Raw genomic sequence first — 19,215 nt, 5'->3', positions numbered from 1 at the left:
TAGCAGTGACTTGCTATTTACTTGTCAGTCACTGGTGTAAATCCATTGAAAGATTGAAAAAGAATATTAAATACTTAAAAAGAATATTAAAGGATATTATGTCTTCTTCACCTAGGAAATCTGCACTTTTTATGCTTTTCAGTAGAAAGGAATCAATGCACTGAAAGGCTTCACCAATAATTTTTGGTTTCTCACCTTTTGGCTCTTTACAAATTTTCTGTATGGTTAATTAAGAGACACCTTCATATCCCCTTCCAGGTGGAGATAAATCTTCCTTCTTAAGGCCATCCACTTTTTTGTCAGCATTCTGATATGATGTGCAGGGCAACTCTGGCTTTGCAATTGACCAAGCTCTCTCTCACATTTCTTTTCTTTGCAAGTCTGATGGCACAGAGGAGATTTCTGGATAGAAGCTTTAGCTGGCCATGCATGGCCATTTTTAGAGGTTGCAGAGTGGATAACTAGCAAGGTAGGGGACTGTGCATCCTCAATTAACTGTGCTCATCTGCTGAGGAGTGGCTTATTAAATCAGAATTAAGTGTGCTTTTTCAGCTTGTTCTTGCTTTCAATCCTGCAATTTCCAGTTTTAAAGTAATAGGTTAAATTTCGTACTCATGATAATGCAGTTTAATTCCTGTATGTTTACATTCCTCAAAGTGGGAAGAGAATGTAGAACAGTACACACTAATTGTTTGAATGGTGAGAATCACTTTGTGAGCTTTCTTGAGCCTTCTTCCTCTGTGGACCGTCTTCCTCCTTCAGGTTAATTAATTCCTATGAACTCCTAGCCCTGAGATGTTTTTACTAGTAACACTTTTATTAGTATCACATTAATGGCATAAGTATATGATGAAATGAAATAAGTGAGATACTTCATTCTCTCATTTACTTAGTGTCGAGGCTGGCAAGTGACATTATTTTTTTTTTGACATCAGTTTCTTATATAAAAAGAAAATGATTCTGCAGTCAGATATTCAGCATTGTTTATGTTCTTTTACTGTAATGGCTATTTGGACAGCATTCTCAGTAACCACTCTGCATACTTGTAAAGATTAGTGAGTAATACAGTTCATGGGAAATTTTATGAGTTGAAGTAGATAAGAGTATGAGATGTTTGTCTTCTGGATGTCTGCTTTAACCTCTGAAATATACAGTGTACATCACAGTTTCATTATGTTTTTCCCCTTTTATTCTTATTATACTTGGTTTTGTGTCACAGAAAAGAATATTTTCTTTTTCCTGGTATTTATCTTTTCCTTCCCCCAGCCCCCAACTCCATTTCAGCACTGTCCACTTGACATTTTCCAATGTCTTTAACTCTGGAGGCAGTATTCTTGTTATGTTCCTATATTATTTGTGCTATTTTTACAGTCAAGAATAAGTTGACGTTTTGTAGACCATTCTCATTACTTAGTTATTCAGTTGATAGGTAAAAATACTTCTTCAGAGGATCATAAAATTTTGTTCCATTTTCTCATATTGATTCTGTTGGTTTTCACTTGTTTTTTCTACCTCAGTCTTCAATATGCAGTACTTTGGAGGTTTTTCTCATCATCATTTTTCCTCTGTTTTTTTCCCTATTACTTCTTCTTAGCCTTTTTTGTTTGTTTTTTTTTTCCTTCTTACATATCTCTTGCACTAGTTTCTCTTTAAGAGAGAGTACTTGGGCTGGTTTTGAGACCCTTCTGGAACTTTGACAACTGCTTCATCTTAACTTCAGGGGTTTCAGTTGAAGGAGAGAGAGCAATAAAACTGGAAGCAGAGACTTGAAATTACTCTGAAAGTAGTGCTCCACAGCTAATTCAGTATGTTTGCTCTATTACTTGTCAGCTTAATCCATGATGCTTCAAACTTCTGAACTTAAAGTGTCTGTAGCTTTCTGTTGGTTTCTTCTAATTACTTGTAATGAGCAACAGTTCTATTTTTTACTTCTTGTTGTACATATTTGCTATAAATGGTAAACAATCAGTAGTGATAAATGCAGAGAGTAAATATTGAAATATTTATTTCAGTCAAACGTCTATTGAGCAACTTGGAATTCGGAGAAACAGTGATGTGGCAATATTATTGTCTTGTCATCACAAATTCTGCTGGGAAGATTCCAGATTAGTTAATGTTATGTTAAACTGAATCCTCCTCCTCAGGAATGTTTCGATATTGTGATCGTGGAAATATGAGTAAATTCTTTTTCTTACTAAGTTACTCATACTGCTTGAAGGAAATACATAGCCTCTAACTCAGGAAAAGAAAAAAAAAATAGAAAAGGGAATTATCATTAGCTTCATGAAAAATTCCCAGACTCACAACAAAGTTTAAAAGAAAGTATAAATAAAGACAGACAGAAAGGTATAAAACTCAGCTTGAAATTACTGTGTATTAAAGGTAGATTGTGTATGACTAATGTGTTAACCTTACATGTTATGTGCCAACTCATTTTTTAGGTAAAGAGAGTAAAGTAAATCTTTTATTTATGGGATTCAGTTAAGCATTTTATTGCATTAGATAAGGATAATGTTTTCATTAAACTGAAGGAGAAGGGGATTTGTATAAGAAATGCAGGGGGGGAAAAGAAAAGAAAAATAATCAGCAGTATTAAAAGTCAAGCTAGGAGGAAGATTATTAGGTACAGTTCTTCCAGTTTTAGAATCAACTTTTTAAGTTATTTTTGTTAAAGGTGTTTGCACAAGAAGTAGGAAAATGTTCATGAGATGTAGAAGGCATCATAGGCAGGAAGACTTGGGTGATAGAGAGGACTGATATATTAGAAATGCAATAAGACTAGACTTTCCAGTCTAAAATGGAAGATTAATAACAGAGGAACGGAAGATTAATAACAGAGGAACTAGTAGTACTAACTCTGTTGTCACCTGAGGGTTATTCAGTTGAAAATCACAGAACAGAAGTGTTATATTACTAAGTATTTGCAAGAGAATACGAGAACTAACGTGGTTGAATTAGTGGAGAGGAAAATGTGATTTTTAAGATGTGTTGAGCAAGATATTTCTGGCATAGGTACATAAGTATTCCTATTATACAGAACACTGTTTGCCTTTTATTGGTATGTTGTCTATCATTCTTGGCTTTTGTATTTCACAATGGGAGCAAGTATGGGGAAGGGCTGTGAAGGATGATCAAGACAGTGGGTAGCCTTTTATACAGAAAAGTTCTGAAATAGTTTAACTTGTTCCCTTTTAAAGCAAAGGCTGACAGGGAGTAGGAAAGCTCATCTTGGAGGGTAAACAACTGAAAAATAAATAAGCGATATAAGTTATGGGACAGTATGGACACGAAACAAAATACTGTATGTAAAAGTATAGCCAAGGTGAACAGTAGGAGATTCCTAAGTATCAACTCAGCTTCTAGATCATCCTCCCAGCAGAAGCAAGTAATCTCATTTGTTTTCTAATAGACCTTAACAGATAAGGAGGATTACATTATGCAGTTGCCTGCAACTCATGGATTTTGGCTCTTTAATGTGGGATTTTCTTGCATTCTTTCATTTGAAATAGAGAAAACATTTCTATGTTTTAAAATGGGAAGCATCTTTGTTATGTTTTCTGACTATTTTTTTAAAAAATGGACAGATGCTTTTGAATGTCTTTCTGTTAATAATATGTTTCCATCACATGGTTTTCTTTACAATTCTTACGTAGTCACTTAAACATTCTTTTGCTTAGGGATTTTCTATAACTAGGTCAAAATTGGTTTCATAAATGACCATAGCAAATACCAAATAGAGAAAAAAACCTGAATAATTCAGAATTAATTAAATTCATTTAAAGTTTTAAAAGATTTGACTTATAATTTAGCACCATCCTTCGAATGAATAATAATCTGGGACAAGTATACATGAGTTTTCTTCTTTTAATTCACATCTAGGTAGCTGGGAGGAGGTCAGCATTCAAATAAGGGATGTCTGTGGCTAAAACATACACAGTGTGTGCCTTGCTCACTTTACATTAAAAATGGTTTTGGAGGATGTGAAAGTAAGCTAGAAGGGAACAGCCAGACTAATTAATCATAGAATCATAGAATGGTTTAAGTTGGAAGGGATCTCAAAGATCATCTTGTTCCAACTCCCTGCCATGGGTGGGAACACCTTCCATTAGACCAGGTTGCTCCATGCAACCTGTTCCAGTGTCTCACCACCCTCCCATTAAAGAATTTCACACTCATGTCCAGCCCACCCACCAGCACCCTCCAGTCTTCTTGGCAGAGCTGCTCTCAATCTGTTCATCGCCCAGCCTGTGTTGATACCAGGGGTCGCCTCTACCCAGGTGCAGCACTGTGCACTTGGTCTTGTTAAATCTCATGAGATTCCTATAGGCCTGTTTATTGAGCTTGCCTAGGTTCCTCTGGATGGCATCCCATCCCTCAGGTGTGACAACCTCCCCACTCAGCTTGGTGTCACGTGCAAACTGGCTGAGGGTGCACTCGATCCCTTTGTCTATGTTATAAATGTAGATATTAAATAACATCAGTCCCAATACAGATCCTTGAGGGACACCACTTGTCACTGATGTCCATCAGGACAGGGACACTAACTGCTACATTCATGCTGCACTGTCCAAACACTTTCTTATCCATCTAACAGTCCGTCCATCAAATGTGGTTCTTTCCAGTTTAGAGAGCGGGATATTGTGGAGAGTGGCTTGGCAACAAAATCCACTTATTCCCCTCAGGACTCTGTTGCAGCCCATCAGGTCCCAGAAACTTGTTTATATTCAGGTTCCTCAGGTGGTCATGATTCTGACCTTTCCTTACAATAGGGACTTTGGTGGTGTGGGAGAGGTTGCCATTGAAGACTGGCAAAAAAAGTTGTTGAGTACCTCAGCCTTCTCTTCACTTGTTGTTACCAGTTTTTCAGCAGGGAGCACTTTCTTTGACCTTCCTTTTCTGGTTAACATACTTGTAGATGCCCCTCTTGTTATTCTTTACATCCTTTGCCAGGTTCAGTTCCAGCTTCACTTTTTTCCAGCCTCACCCCATCCCTGTACAACTGTGCTTCATCTCTATACTCTTTCCAGGTTACCTGTCCTTGTTTCCATGCCTCTGCATTTGCTTCTTTCTCTTTAGTTTGACTTGCAGTTCCCTACTCAGCCACACAGATCTCTTGTTTTTCTTGACCCGTTTCTTGTTCCTGAGAATTGCTAGCTCTTGTGCTCCATGGAAGATTTCACTAAAGATCTGCCAGCTCTGTTTTGCTTTCTTGTCCCTGAGGGCAGTCTCACAGGGGACGCTATTGAGTATCTCCTTGAATATATGGAAGTTAGCTTTCCTAAGATTCAGGAGCCTAAGTTTACTCTTTACCTGACCCATAATCCCTCAGGACTGGAACTACACCAAGTTCACTGGTCACTGTAGCCCAGGCTGCCTGCAGTTTGATGTCCCTCATTAGCTTGCTTGCATTGGTGACCAACAGATCCAGTATCACATCCCCTCTGGTAGGGCTGTCTATTACTTGGTTCAGGAATCATAAAGTAGAATCATCAAGGTGGGAAGAAACCTTTAAGATCATCAAGTACAATATCAATGCACCACTACCACTCTTAAACCACTAAACCACAACATCCAGTGCCTCTTAAACACCTCCAGAGATGGTCACTCCACCACCTCCCTGGGCAACCTATTCCAATATCTCACCACCCCAATCATGAATTTTTTTTTTCTAACATCCAATGCCAATTGCCCCTGTCTCAGCTTAAAGCCATTTCCTCTTCTTGAGTCTAAACAAACCCAGCTCCCTCAGCTGTTCCTCATAAGACACATTTTCTAGACCTTTCATGAGCCTTGTTGTGCTTCACTAGACATGCTCCAGCTCCTCAAACTGAGGGACCCTAAACTGAACACAGTACTTGGGGTATGGCCTCACCAATGCTGAGTACAGGGGGGTTCCCTAGTCCTGCTGATTACATTATTGATACAGATGCCATTGGCCTTCTTGGCCACCTGGACATTCTGCTGGCTCAGATTCAGCCAGCTCATATTCAGCCAGCTGTCAACCAGCACTGCCAAGTTCCTTTCTGCTGAGCAGCTCCTCCTGCAGCATGGAGTGCTGCATGGGGTAGTTGTGAGTGCTGGACTTGGCCCTTTGCCTTAGTGAACCTCATGCAGTCATCCTTAGCCCACTGATTGCCTGTGCAGGTCTCTCTGCAGAGCCTTCCTACCCTGCAGCAGAGCCACACCCAGCTGAGTGTCATTGGAAAATTTATTGCAGCACTCAGTCACTACATCCAGATCGTCAGTAAAGAGATTAAACACAGATTTAACAGGTCCAGCCCCAAAACTGTGCCTTGGAGAACACCACTAGCAGCTGGCTGCCAACTGGATTTAGCTCCATTCACCACAACTCTCTGGGCCCAGCCATCCAGCCAGGTTTTAACCATCAGAGAGTCCACCCATCCATGCTGCAAGAAGACAGTTTTTCTAGGAGGATGGTGTAGGAAATAGTGTCAAAGGCTTTACTGAAGTCTGGGTAGACTACATCCACAGCCTTTCTCTCATCTACTAAAGTGAGTCACTTTGTCATAGAAGGAGATCAGGCTGGCCAAGCAAGGCTTTCCTTTTGTAAATGCATTTTGGCTGGGCTTGATCCTCTTGTTGTCTTGTATGTGCTATGCAATGTCACCCTGGATGATCTCTTTCATCACCTTGCCTGGAACTGAGGTCAGGCTGACAGGCCTGTTGTTCCCCAGATCATCCTTCCAACCCTTCTTGTAGATGGGTATTACATTTGCTAATTTCCAGTCAGCTGGAACTTCATCAGTTGACCAGAACTGCTTTTAGATTATAGGGAATCTATTGGAATTCACCAGTTCCTCCATGACTCTGGGGTAGATCCCATCTGGGCCCATAGTCTTGTGGGTGTTTAGTTAGCATAGCAGGTCACTAACCATCTCCTCCTCATTTACGGGGGCTTCACTCAGCTCCCCATCACCAACTGCTACCTCTGGGACCTGGGTATTCTGAGGACAGCTGGTCTTGATATTAAGGACTGAGGCAAAGAAGGCATTAGGTATCTCTGCCTTTACCTCATCCCCTATCACTACTCTCTACATTTAACAAATGCTGAAGACCTTCCTTTTGCTGCCAGTGTATTCATAGAAACTTTTTTTGTTAGCTTAAAGTATAGTGTCTAAATCAAGTTCTAGCTGGGCTTTGGCCCTTCTAATTTTCTCCCTAGATGACCTTGCAACATCTTTATAGTCCTCCCAAGTTACCAGATCCTCCTTCTAGGGGTGATATATTCTCTTTTTCTTCCTGAATTCTCTGTTTATTCAGGCTGGTGAAGTAGTTATCCTCCATGCATTCCAGGAGTCTCCTGGATTGCCTACAGCTCACCCTGCTACTTTCCCAGCAGATGTCAGGGTGGTTAAAGTCCCCCAGTAGGACAAGAGCCTGTGAGCAAAATCCTTCCTGGAACTGGAGCAACAAGGCTTCATCTATAAGCTCTGCTTGATCAGGCAGCCTAGTCTGTAGTAGACACAGTTCAAGAATAATGGACTGTAGCTCTCAAAAGGGGTACTTGGAAAAGAGAGCCTCTTTGTTCCCAGGTGTTGTTGTGGATCTGCTGAAAGAACCAGAAGGTTCACTGTGTGGAGACAAAAGTGACTATACTGGATGTTTCCTTCTTCAAACCATAGAACTCACATCTGTAAGAAATGCACGTGGCTAATGGACTGCTTAGGAAAATAGGATATAGCCAGGGAACAGCTGCACTAAGCAACTTGCTCCCCTAGAGAAATTTCAAATGTTGCAGAGAAAAAGTTGTTCACAGCAAATGCTCTTTCCTACTCCCCTGCATGGTCTGTGGCTCTCTATCCCTCCGCTCACAAAGCTCACAGCATTTTCCTGATTAAACAGTGCCAGCAGGGCTGCCAGCTTGATTGAGTTCTTATGAAAAAGGAGCCAGACAGAAAAAGTGCAGAGAGTGACCCTTTCAACAGAGCTGGCATCTGAAGAATGACTTTCCCATTCTGTGTTGTAGCTCATATTTTAGTGGCCTTTATCTTGGCTGCTGAAATATGGTCCCAGTTCCTCTTCACTTTGCTAATATTATGGAGTGGGAATAGGGTAATACTTCCTGTAACACTTGTGTAGTGGGGAAGTAATTGAGTTTACTTGTTCTCTTTTACTTAGTTTAAGAATATGTTGACCATTAGAAATTAGAGAAAACTTCACTGACGTTTTAGTATGAGGCTAAATCTAAATAAAATTCCTGGTTTCTGTGAGCTGCATCTTGCACTTGCTTTTTTTCCCTTTCTAAGAAGGTAACAATATTTATCAAAACCATTTATGCCACTGAGGAATCCAGAGAAATGCAGGAAATGCAGTATGAACACATAACGTATGTACTAATACTTTATTTGTCTTTGTGTGTCTGGATTTGATGGCCAAAAAGGAAGAGGCCCCAAGGGCTCCTTAGTATGCAATTAATATTTTGGCTAGAAAAGCAGCAGATTGTTTCAGTATGCTTACATGTTATGACATCATATTCCAGTAAAATTATAATGAACAGAATTTTTGTTTGTCTCTGTGGCAAACCAAAATGAGTTTTCTAATTGTCAGCAGACCTTGGTGATTTATTTAATTATAGTGGCGCCCACTCACACCAACTTAGTTGAGGTCTGTCAGCATTTCTGTTATGAACCCCTATTTTTAGGGGTTTATAACTAGTTGTAAATATTTACTTATTGCTGAAACTTGACATCAAGGTCACATTCATAGAGCAAATATCCTTTTTCAGGTTGACTATTCTAGTGGCATTAGCTAAAAAGTAGATTTTAGATGCTGTGAACTTAAAGGGAATAAAGGGAACCTGCTTTCCAGACCTCTTATTTGAAGAATCTTTTTAAGAATCTCAAATGTCCAGAACAGCCAGATGAAAATGAACTTGTTTTTATAGTTATATGTGACTGATTGTGTATTACCTGTTATCACACTTTGTTTTCTTCCAACTGAATGTATCATTTCACATGCCATTTTGTTGTCTTCTAGTCTTACAATCTTCTTTCATTTGGCTGTGTTGGTCAGCTTATGTTCTGAGGAGTATGCCAGTATCATCTGCAAATCTCTTTTACAAAGCATTTTCTCCAAGGAAAACCCTAGCATTTGTAGCTGCCATGTAGAATGCAGGAAGATGCATATTTTCTAAATGAAGATAATTTAAAAACTTTTAGAGACCTAATGAGTCCATATGTGAGGTGTTACTGTTTGAAATCCTGATTCTTTCAGTTCTGTGGCAGAACAGAGTGACAGAGGACTGAGCTGATGAGTAGATGTTCTTCTGATGGAAAATATTGTGCTGATACATTATTGCAGAATAATCACTAAATTCTATATAAATATTCCAAAGATTGCTAAAGCTTTCAGCCCTTTCTGATAACTCATATGTAGTATACTAGGAAGGTTGTTAATGATCAGTGGCAGATACAGCATTTTGCCTTTGCCTGGGCTTGTTCTTTACATGAATGTACATCTTCAGGGTGCAGAAACATTCATTATTAAAACTCAGTTTAATTGTCACACTGTAATTTCAGACTGTAATAATATGTTTACTTTTGAGGCTTTTGTTAATACAGTGTCTGTCCTCACTGAAAAGAGGAGGATGTTGTTTCCTTTGACATGCTCCTTGTTGTAGAGAAGCCAGTAGCCTCACAGATTTTGTTCATTTTCTGAGGATTTCAGGTGTTCCTTTGCACTTTCCTGGCAATGCTCATATTATCAGTGCTGTGTTACAACTCTGCTTGAGGCCAAGGAGAGCAAGAAAAATTTAATCAAAACCATGTAAAAGCCTAATCATTCTGGCGATGCCAAAGAGCTGCATGAGGCTCTAGAGCCACAGGCTGAATATCATTTTTCCTTATTATCACATAAATAGCTCCCTAAACACTCTTTAAATGAAAAGGTGGGGAGGGGAGAAGGAAAAAGAGAAGGCTTGTTGTGGGATTTGAGTTTATAAAGTGGATTAAGTTCATGTGCTTTCCTCCTTTGCAGGCAGTGAGGAGAAAGGTAGGTCTAGTAACTCAACAGGAAACAGGAACTTCTGATGGATATTGTATTTTCCCTAAATCTAGGTAGTTGCTAACAGCACTACCTCATTTTCTCCTCTTTAAAGAGGATTGTGAAGTAATGAGGTGGGACATGCTATCAAGGTGCCTACTGCTTTTGCATGACATAGCTTGTCTTGTGCTAAGCAGCAGCCAACACATGCAGCCATTTCCAGTCCTGCATCTTCTGGGATGGTGGGGAGATTCCTGGAACTCTTCAAGGAACTTGAGAGTACCTGTTGCTGCAGGGAAAAGAGAACTGCAGGAGGCTGTGGCTTCTGGTAAGCTCTAGCAGCTGCCAGTAAGCTCTGTCAGCTGCTCCTGGTCAAAAGCTGCATTGAACTTTCCTTCCAGTCATCTGATTAGAGAGGGTCAAGCACCCTCTCAGCAGGTACTGGGGAAGAACACATGTAAGTGCAGGGCCCAGAGCACTGCTCCCAGAGAGAGCCAGCAGGCACAGCAGAAGATGCAGAAGGGAGTTGGAAACTCTGCTGAGGATGGGGTTGTGCTCAGCAGTGCTGGTGATGCACTACCTGGCACAGTTCCTAGCACCATCTGGAGCAGCTCTCCTGTTACATCAGAGACCTTGAGTCAGAGCTAGCTCCAGAGCTCTAGCCAGGCTGTACAGACAGTGGTCTTGTCTGCAGGAGGTGTGCCATGTCAGAGGATTTGTGTTACCAAAGAAGATGCAGGAAGATGTCAACAAACTACTGATATCACTAGATCAAATGAGTGAGAGATCACTTGGATCCTCTCTAAGACCCTGCAAGTACAAGAGCATGAATTCCCAGCCATACCAAAGGAGGAGCAGGGAGAGTCACTGCTTATTGGGCTGGGAAACTGGGAGGGAGTCCTGTGATGCCAAGAGATGGAAGCTGGTAATTTTTGGCATTGGCAGGAAGTTTTGCTCCATCTGCAAATCTGCAACAATATCAGTGCCAAGTGTTTGAATTCCATTAGGCATGTAGGAACTTTGTAATAGTTTTCCAGAAAGTGTGGTCTGACACTAGAACAGGTCATCCAGAGATGTTGTGGAATCTTCATCCTTGGAGACCTCCACAATACCTTGGACAAGACAGTGTAACTTCAGATCTTGACCATGTTCTGGATGCTGCTTTGGACCAGATAATCTCCAGAAGCCTTTCCAGCTGGAGTTATATAATTTTATGAAAATATTACATAAGCAAAAGTATTTCCAGGCCTTAATAATTCTCAATAAATGTGTTAAACTATAAACAGTGTTAAACTGTAAACAAGAAAGCAAAGTAAATGCCCTCTTTTTGCATGTCATAGAGGCAACTTAGCTCATTCCTCCAAGGTCCTATAGCCAGAGGTATATTTGAGCCATTGTTATGCTTGGTTCTTTCCATATAAATGTAGTTTTAGAGTTAGGCACAAAGTTTAGGGACATTGAGGCCAGAGTACTTACTCACACTCATCTGCTTCTGAAGTGTGCTGCTCTCTGGTTAACTTTATATTTTGCTTTACAGTTGGAATGACTGGGTTACATTTATTAATGAAAATTCAGAAAGTTGTAATATTAAAAAGCTGTCATCCATGTGCACAGATGAAAGTAGAGAGAGCACACTTTAAAAAGGATCCTTTAAGAGGAATAAGGAAAATAGAGTATTGTGTTTGATTGAATCTGGGTTGATTCAATCTAGTTTTGTTTTGATGGAACTTGCTTTTGTCCATGCTTTTGGAGTCCTGGAATCCTGGGCTTTCTTACATTGCTGTAAAATATGAAAAAGTTATTTGTCAAGTGAGGATCCATTTCTGCTAGGTGTATTCTCTGTCATCTGACTTTGCTGTCCCTTAGAGCTGAGCTATGATGACAGGTGTCATATGAACAACCTCACAGTCCTTCTTCCTCCATGCCACTTCCTCCATGCAACTCTATGGGACAGGAGTTGTCTCCCAAGCAGGGCTTCCACTGGAGTTTTGGATTCTCCTTAGGTGAGAGAGAATTTCATCTTCTCAAGACTCAAACCAAGAGGAGAGCAGGGCTAGGCTGTTGGGCTGATAAACAGTAGAGGTCATTGCAGAGCTCCACAAATGTAGGTGAAGAGCTGGTTTGCGCATAGGAGCTGCTGTCAGAGTTACCAACTGCCTTGCTGAGGAACAGTCCGTGCATTTGATACCTGGGTCTTGTTCTGGGAGAAAAGATAATGTTTTATCCCCAAATACTACTCTATTTTACATAAAATGGATGGGTAAAATTCCTAACTTGTATTGTTGTTTTCTTTTCATGACTTCCTTCCAGGTATCACTGCCCAGTGCCTAAAATTTTCTATGTCCAGTTAACTGTTGGCAACAGTGAGTTTTTTGGTGAAGGAAAGACTCGTCAAGCTGCTAGACATAATGCTGCAATGAAGGCCCTTCAAGCTCTTCAGAATGAGCCTATTCCAGAAAAATTACCTCAGGTCTGTGCTTCAGGAAACTTTTTCTTTTTAATAACTTGCTTGCAATGTCTTTAAGCAGCATATATTGCTGCCCAAAAATTAAAATGTTGTGTCATATTTTAAAAAATACTGAACAGAAAAATTATTCTCAGAATAATCTTTCTAAATTAAAAGCAAAAATATAATAACATTTCCCAGTCAAAGAAGCCAAGTACTTGCAAGACCTCTGGGAGCAGCTGAAGACTACTTGGGATACTGTAGGTTCTCAACAGCAGGTGTGTGTTTGCAGGAGACTAAATTGAATCCTCAGTCAAGTAAATCTCTGTTGCTTGATTATGCTGAGGTTAAGGGGCACTGGTTGCAGGTTAGTCATGAACAACACCTCTGTCACTTCATGGGTTAGAGCTGTAGGTGGCTGGAGAAGGCTGGAGGTCACACTTTGCCGAGATTATGATGGAGAGAATACAAAGTGTTGCACTGTGTAAAGCTGAGTGTAGCTCTCCAGAGAACTGGAGATTGATTGAAATTGTGTTTAAGGGCTTCTTGGTGCCAGGGTTCAGGCTCCTCCTTGCTGCTGCCCATGAGAAGTGCACACAGGGCACCATGCAGTGGTGGGGTGTGCTTTCACCATGGGACATGGTCCATCTTAGTAAAACTCTATTTCCTTCGGCAAAACTGGCCAGCTTGATTATCTGTGGAAGATGACTGATTCATTGCTCCTCAAACATTGTGCATGGATCAGAGCCAGTGCACATCTGGCTGGCCTCAATTCCATTATAAGGTTGAGCCTCTTTCTTCCCCACTCCCTGACAGTGTGCTGCTGAGGGAGCAAGGACAGACCTGCTGGGACCCATCTAGTAATCCCATTAGTAACTCAGTGAACTTGACTGGAATGGGATCCATGGAATATAGCACAGTAGTTACTTAGTCTGTCTTTTGGCCTTCATGGCCATCCTTAACGCAGCCTTCTGTGTATTCTTCTTCCATTTCAAGCTGTCATGTTTTTCCTTTTATTAGAAAAAACTTAATAAAGGATAAACTTTTATCCATATTAAACCACTGAAAAGGAGTATTTCCACCTTAACACCTAATTGGGCAAATGTGTAGAAGAGCATAAGGTGAGCAGAAGCAAGAAGCAATCAGCCAACAGGGCAGGGCTGCTGGTGAATGTGCTTTCACAAAGAGCTATTGTGTGTCTGCCAAAGCACCTCTGCTGTCTCATAGATGTGAGGCTAAGAAAGGCCTTACAATTGAAGTGTCAGTTGTGGGAATGAGGATCAAATTTAAATCCAAAGTGTCTGAGACACTCCTGAACATATTTTATCTTCATAAGGCTTGAAACTTTATTGCTCATTACTAATGTCTGAACCTTGATCCTTCCTTTTCTCCACTCACTGTTAGGTTCTCTACTATGTTTGGTGGAAAAAATATACAGGGTGTTAAATTGTAGGGGCAGAAGGGACAATGAGGGATTTTTCTGGACAGATGTGTTTGTATTGATCATGAAAATTTAAACTATAGTTTCTAGTTTAGACTATACATATCTGGTTAAACTAGAGTACAGCTAGAAAACCTAAACATTCTTGACTTGAAGGCTTGCTGACAGTCCAGTGGGCATTATATCATTTAATGTAAATTATGCCACTGTTTGATTATTCTCATTTTCAAAGATAATTCGTGAGGTATTTCTTTTAGAATTAATTTAGCTTAATTTTCTATTTGATTGGTGTTTTCTTATGTTTGCTAAATGTAACCAACATATATCAAAAATCTCTCCCACATATATATTTAGAGATTATTCTTAAGTATTTTTGAATTTTCTGTAGAACTGATTGTTTTCACAGTGTGTCAGTGCAAAGTTATTTTTTTCTAATCAGTAGTTTGTTCTCTGGGCTATTTTTTGCCAGCTTTTTAGATTATTAGTATCCTTTATAAAGCACAAACTTAATTGAATACAATATCAAGTAATATTCTAACTAAGGTTTTTTACAGAATAGTAGCATCCCATTCTTTATATCCCCAATTTTTTTTTACTTTTAAATATTGTTGTTTTAACTCTGCTAATCTTTCTCAGTGAAACTAATCAATGCTTTGCTTGTCCTGTAAGTAATGATCTACATTCTTCATTTCAGTGGTACTTTAATTTCATTATCTGAAATGAGCTAGAGGTCCTACATAATTTCATTGTAACTACCCTTGTTATTTGCACAGCACCTGTTTTTTGGTTTTTTTTTTGTTGTTTTTTTTTTCTGGAGGTTCTATAAAATTTATAATATTTTGGTTTTTATTTAGCTCCAGATCAATATCAGGCATGTAAATAGCTTTTTTCAGAATCAAAGTTTTGCAACAATTTCATGAGGCAAAGGGTGTTCCGTGTCTGCATGCTGTAGCTGAGTGCTGGATTTTTGGCCCTGTGTTATCTTAAAGATTAATATATTAAGAGTTAAAAAAAGGTAGATAAAAGATGGATCAATTTCATTGTAATGTGAAGAACCTAGTGCTTTTTTAATGTTGTTTTAGAACTGTGGTATCTGGATTTCGTAGCTATGCTGGTGGCTGAAGATTTAGATCAGACTTTGTTATGTAAGATGGGAGCTCTGCAGGAATCCACCTAATTCAGCCCAAGTGTCTTTGATGTTTACCTCCACTAATAAAAAATTAGGACCCTGGCCAAGGTTACATGGTTGTTGAGAGATCCCAGTTTGAAGTATTTCAGAGCTTTGCAGTTTGAAAATAGCTGGAAGTGAAGCCTCTGAGAACTAAGGAAATGTGACCTGGGGGACAAACACCAAAGGCAGTAGTTGCAAAAGGCAAAACTCTGACTGATCTTGGTGCTAATGGTTGTGTGAGAAAATTTAGATTTACCTAAAGAGTAAAGCAAAGCTGAATTTTAGGCAGAATAATGTTTCATGTGTCTTTTGTTTTTTTATCTCTTTGCCTCTCTGTTTGTTATGTTCCTATGGATAAATAAATAATGTTCTGTGTTGAGCAAGCTGTTCTCTGTCACTACCTTTTCACACTGGTCATAACTCCCAGAGGGAAGTTGATGGAGGGGCCATTAAGCAGCTGGACCTGCTGAGGACACCTGTAACCTGGTGACCCAGTCAGAGTGTGGGGGTGATTGACTGAATTTCTTCTGAGAGAAGTACAGTCTTCTCTACTTTCCAACAAGCACAGATTTCCTCCTTGCTTAGAAGGGGTACCCACAGAGAGCCTGAGAAATGGGTCAAAGGATCTGTTTGATCCTCATGTTTGACACAAGTGTTAACTCAGACAATTGTTATCCATGTCATTAATAACATCCTTAGTGGCTGTTTATAATTAATTTATAAATTAAGGTGTATGTGTTCCTTTGTTATGAAGCACAAGTACAATATATATGGCTTCAGTCAGCAGATGTCTGATACTGGGGTGCTGAGATGGATGTACAAATGCTGATTTACAGCCTGACAGGAGACTTCAAAAGTCTTTGAGAAAATGGGAGGAGGAGGATACTGTATTTTGTTGATCTTCTAAGAATTGTACTATGATTATATATGCATCATTTTCAGAATGGAGAAACAGGAAAAGAATCAGAAGAAGATAAAGATGCAAACAAATCTGAGATCAGCGTAGTGTTTGAAATTGCTTTGAAGCGCAATATACCTGTCACTTTCGAGGTATGTGTTACATTTTTATCTGTGTTACATATTTATCTTGCTAAGAAAGTATTAAAAAAGGTACCACTAAAACTCAACACATAATATCCATATATTAAAATATTAATTTAATATTAATGGGAATTATAAAAAAAAATTGTCACTGTATCAGTCTAAGACAATGACTTTTCACTGGTAAAATAGATGCTCTTTCAGAACTTTTAGAGATCTAATAGTTGTTGGCAAACACTCGGATGGCAGAAAGACAGTTAAACCATTTTCTGTACAGAGCTGTGGGACTAGAATCTGTAGCCACACTCAATCTGATTTGAAATAATCTTCAAAAGAGTTAGCCAAAGTCTTTGCTCTAGCTGTTGGCATTCATATGCTAGAAAAGGTCCAATTGAAACATTCACCTCCAGTGTGCTGTCTTCAGAAAGTCATGAGTATCTTCCACTCTGATTCTGTTTCACTTATCTATTTCTGCTTAAGCTTTCACAAGTTTTTTTGTTTGTTTCCTATGATTTTATCTATGAACCCACTTCTGACACCTTTGTTTACCTGAAGTAATAAAGAGCATTTGGAATAGCTCCAGTGCTATCAATGAAGCAGCTATGGGAGAGTGAGTGATACTAACAGGAATTTTTTTCTGATGAGAAAGTTCTCACAAAACCTTGTAAAAATCTAACACTGTTGTGGTAGGAAGCACCAGATTTTCAAGCTGTTTTGGTTTTTATTTTATTTTTTTTAATGCAGAAAATGCTAATGTAAGTGGCCTTTTATTATTTTACTTTTCTGCATTTTATTTTACATTTAAACTGAGTCTTTATGAAAGACTCAGTGGATAGTGCTTATACTGGTGATGGTGATATTCTCCAGTGCTTTTTCCTGTTAAAGTATAGGCATGTATCTGCATGTGAAAAGAATCAAAACCCCTAAACTGTGGCATGCCTTGCAGTGTGCTGTATGCAATTTACTGACTGTTCCTGAATTGGCCAGTGTCAAATAAGCTATTTGGATCTTCTTAGAAATCTGAAAAATGTCTCAGAAGGTAGGTAAGAAAGACAAAGAATATTATTCATGACTAAGGAATTCCTTGGTATAGCAAAGGCATAGATGCTTCATATATGTGGTCTTTGTGATATGGACTAATTAGAACATTAAGAGAATGTAAAATCTAGAGGATAAAACTGGGGTGTCTGGGGCTGTTGGTGTATCATTTTGCCACTACATGCCAATCACCCAACTCTTAACTACAAGCAGACATAATGAAAACACATGCTTTTGTTTCAAAAAGGAAGCTCATAATTAATGTCTCAGTTTTCAAACATTATTTTCTACCCTAAACATTTTAAAATATTTGGAATATTTCTATATCAATCAATGCACTAAAATGTAAGGAGATGTATGGTCACTGGTCACAGAGAAGCTTGGAAGCTGTAAAGAAAAGAGGGGTAATGCTTTGAATGTCTTCTTCACTCCTGGCTGAGCTTATTCAAGGGAGAGCATTTGGTAAGGAGAGAGTAAAGGCAGAAATACTTTGTGAGGAAAAATCTAATGTGTCACTTGCCAAAGAATGTTCGCAACATTGAAAAAAGACAGTTTTTTGCTCTCCTGACAGGTTTTGTGTTATTTCCTGCCTTTAAATCTAAATATAGGTGACAATCTCAAATAGAGTTTGGATTGAACTTGGTTCTGGCTTACTTTTCAATAAAACTGCTAAGCAATTATGGATAATCCCCAGGATCTGATGTTTCTAATAGGATTTTATTCACTAATGGTCTTGTGTTATTCCAGGCAAGCATCAAAGCATTTTCCAGCTTTTATTTTGTGTGTGGTAGCTATAAAATGATCTGCCTTTTCTTCATCTGACAGAGCTTTAGCCAATGTTCCAACAGTGCTGGGTTATGCAACAAAGTAATGATCATAAATATATATTAAGTTCCATGTAAACATGTCCTTAGAATTGCATGAGGGGTGAACAGTCCTTTTGTGTAATGTGGCTAGTTTTAATTGTCTAGGAGCTTTAGGATGATTTTAACAAACTTTCTATCTATTAATTTGTTAAATAAAAACATTCAGTTGTAACAAGGAACAGGCTTTACTCCATACTTGTCACTGGTGCATTCTTAGCTAACTTAGATTCATCAACTTTTAAGTCAAAATGCAACTGCTCTAGGCATTTGTGGGGTTCCCAATGAGTAGTTTTTAAGGATGACTACAAAACTGATTGCTGTAGGAATTGTTAGAGTAGCTGTAGAATGGTCAGTTCACTTCTTATTTCTGCCTTGACAGTAGGCTAAAATCTTGTTGGTTTTTTGGGTTTTGTTTTTGGTTTTTTTTTGGTTGTTTTATTTTTTTTTGTTTGGTTTGGTTTTTTTTGTTGTTTTTTTTTTTCGTTGTAGTTTTGTTTTGTTTCAGTAGATGGTTTTTATTCCTTATTGGTCAGTAAGGGATAGATGAACCTAGAAAACATAACTGAGGTCAACAGCTTCAGATATTAGAACACAATGGGGTGTTTCAGATTGCCATTTTATTTTCAATATTTTTCTGTGTATTGCAGTGTTATTTCTTTAGACTAGCAAATATAATAATGCTTTTTTCATTCTCAGTATCAGGAGTGAAGGCATAGAGTGCCTAAACAAGCAATTTTCTGCCCCTCCATCCCTGTCCAGTGTTCTGCTGGAAAGTGTTCTTAAGTCCCAGTCTTACCACAGTAAGATTCTGCAGAGAATTATCAGAGATTCTGCATTTTGAACCAGGGACAGGCCAAATTGCAGACTCTGGGAGAATAGTTCTCAGCAGGAAGTTTCACACCTATCTGGCTTCTGCTGCCCTGGGGATTAAAGCTTTGGAGGGCTGACTCCTGAGTAACTCTCATTTGGGTTTTGCAGAATGGTCACCCTTCTCAGTGCAGTTTTTACACTTTGACATTCAGACTTTTCCTTTTTTCTTTTTTTTTAATTTTTTTTTTTCCTTTGTAGCTGGGAAAATCTAGTGTGTCTACCTGCACAAGCTCCTGGAAATATATTGATATTTTAATATCTTATAAATAATCATGTATTCATAGATGTCGGTGACATGGGTTTTTTGATCTGATTTCTGTCTCCTCTAGTTTTGGGGGGA

At 38.9% G+C, this 19,215-nt stretch overlaps 1 protein-coding gene across 2 annotated transcripts in view; it reads left to right on the top strand.

Annotated features, from left to right (window-relative positions):
* The window catches only part of STAU2 (staufen double-stranded RNA binding protein 2), a 171,090-nt gene that overhangs the window by 39,825 nt on the left and 112,050 nt on the right, over positions 1 to 19,215 (top strand). For both annotated transcript variants that reach the window (XM_066563927.1, XM_066563919.1), the window contains exons 6-7: positions 12,313 to 12,472; positions 16,003 to 16,110. In XM_066563927.1, coding sequence (XP_066420024.1) covers positions 12,313 to 12,472; positions 16,003 to 16,110 — 268 coding nt within the window. The remainder of the gene's footprint in view (positions 1 to 12,312; positions 12,473 to 16,002; positions 16,111 to 19,215) is intronic.

Source organism: Molothrus aeneus, chromosome 1, assembly GCF_037042795.1.
Source record: "Molothrus aeneus isolate 106 chromosome 1, BPBGC_Maene_1.0, whole genome shotgun sequence".
Lineage (NCBI taxonomy): Eukaryota > Metazoa > Chordata > Aves > Passeriformes > Icteridae > Molothrus > Molothrus aeneus.
The sequence above is the reverse complement of the archived record's forward strand: the minus strand, read 5'-3'. Positions and strand labels throughout refer to the sequence as shown.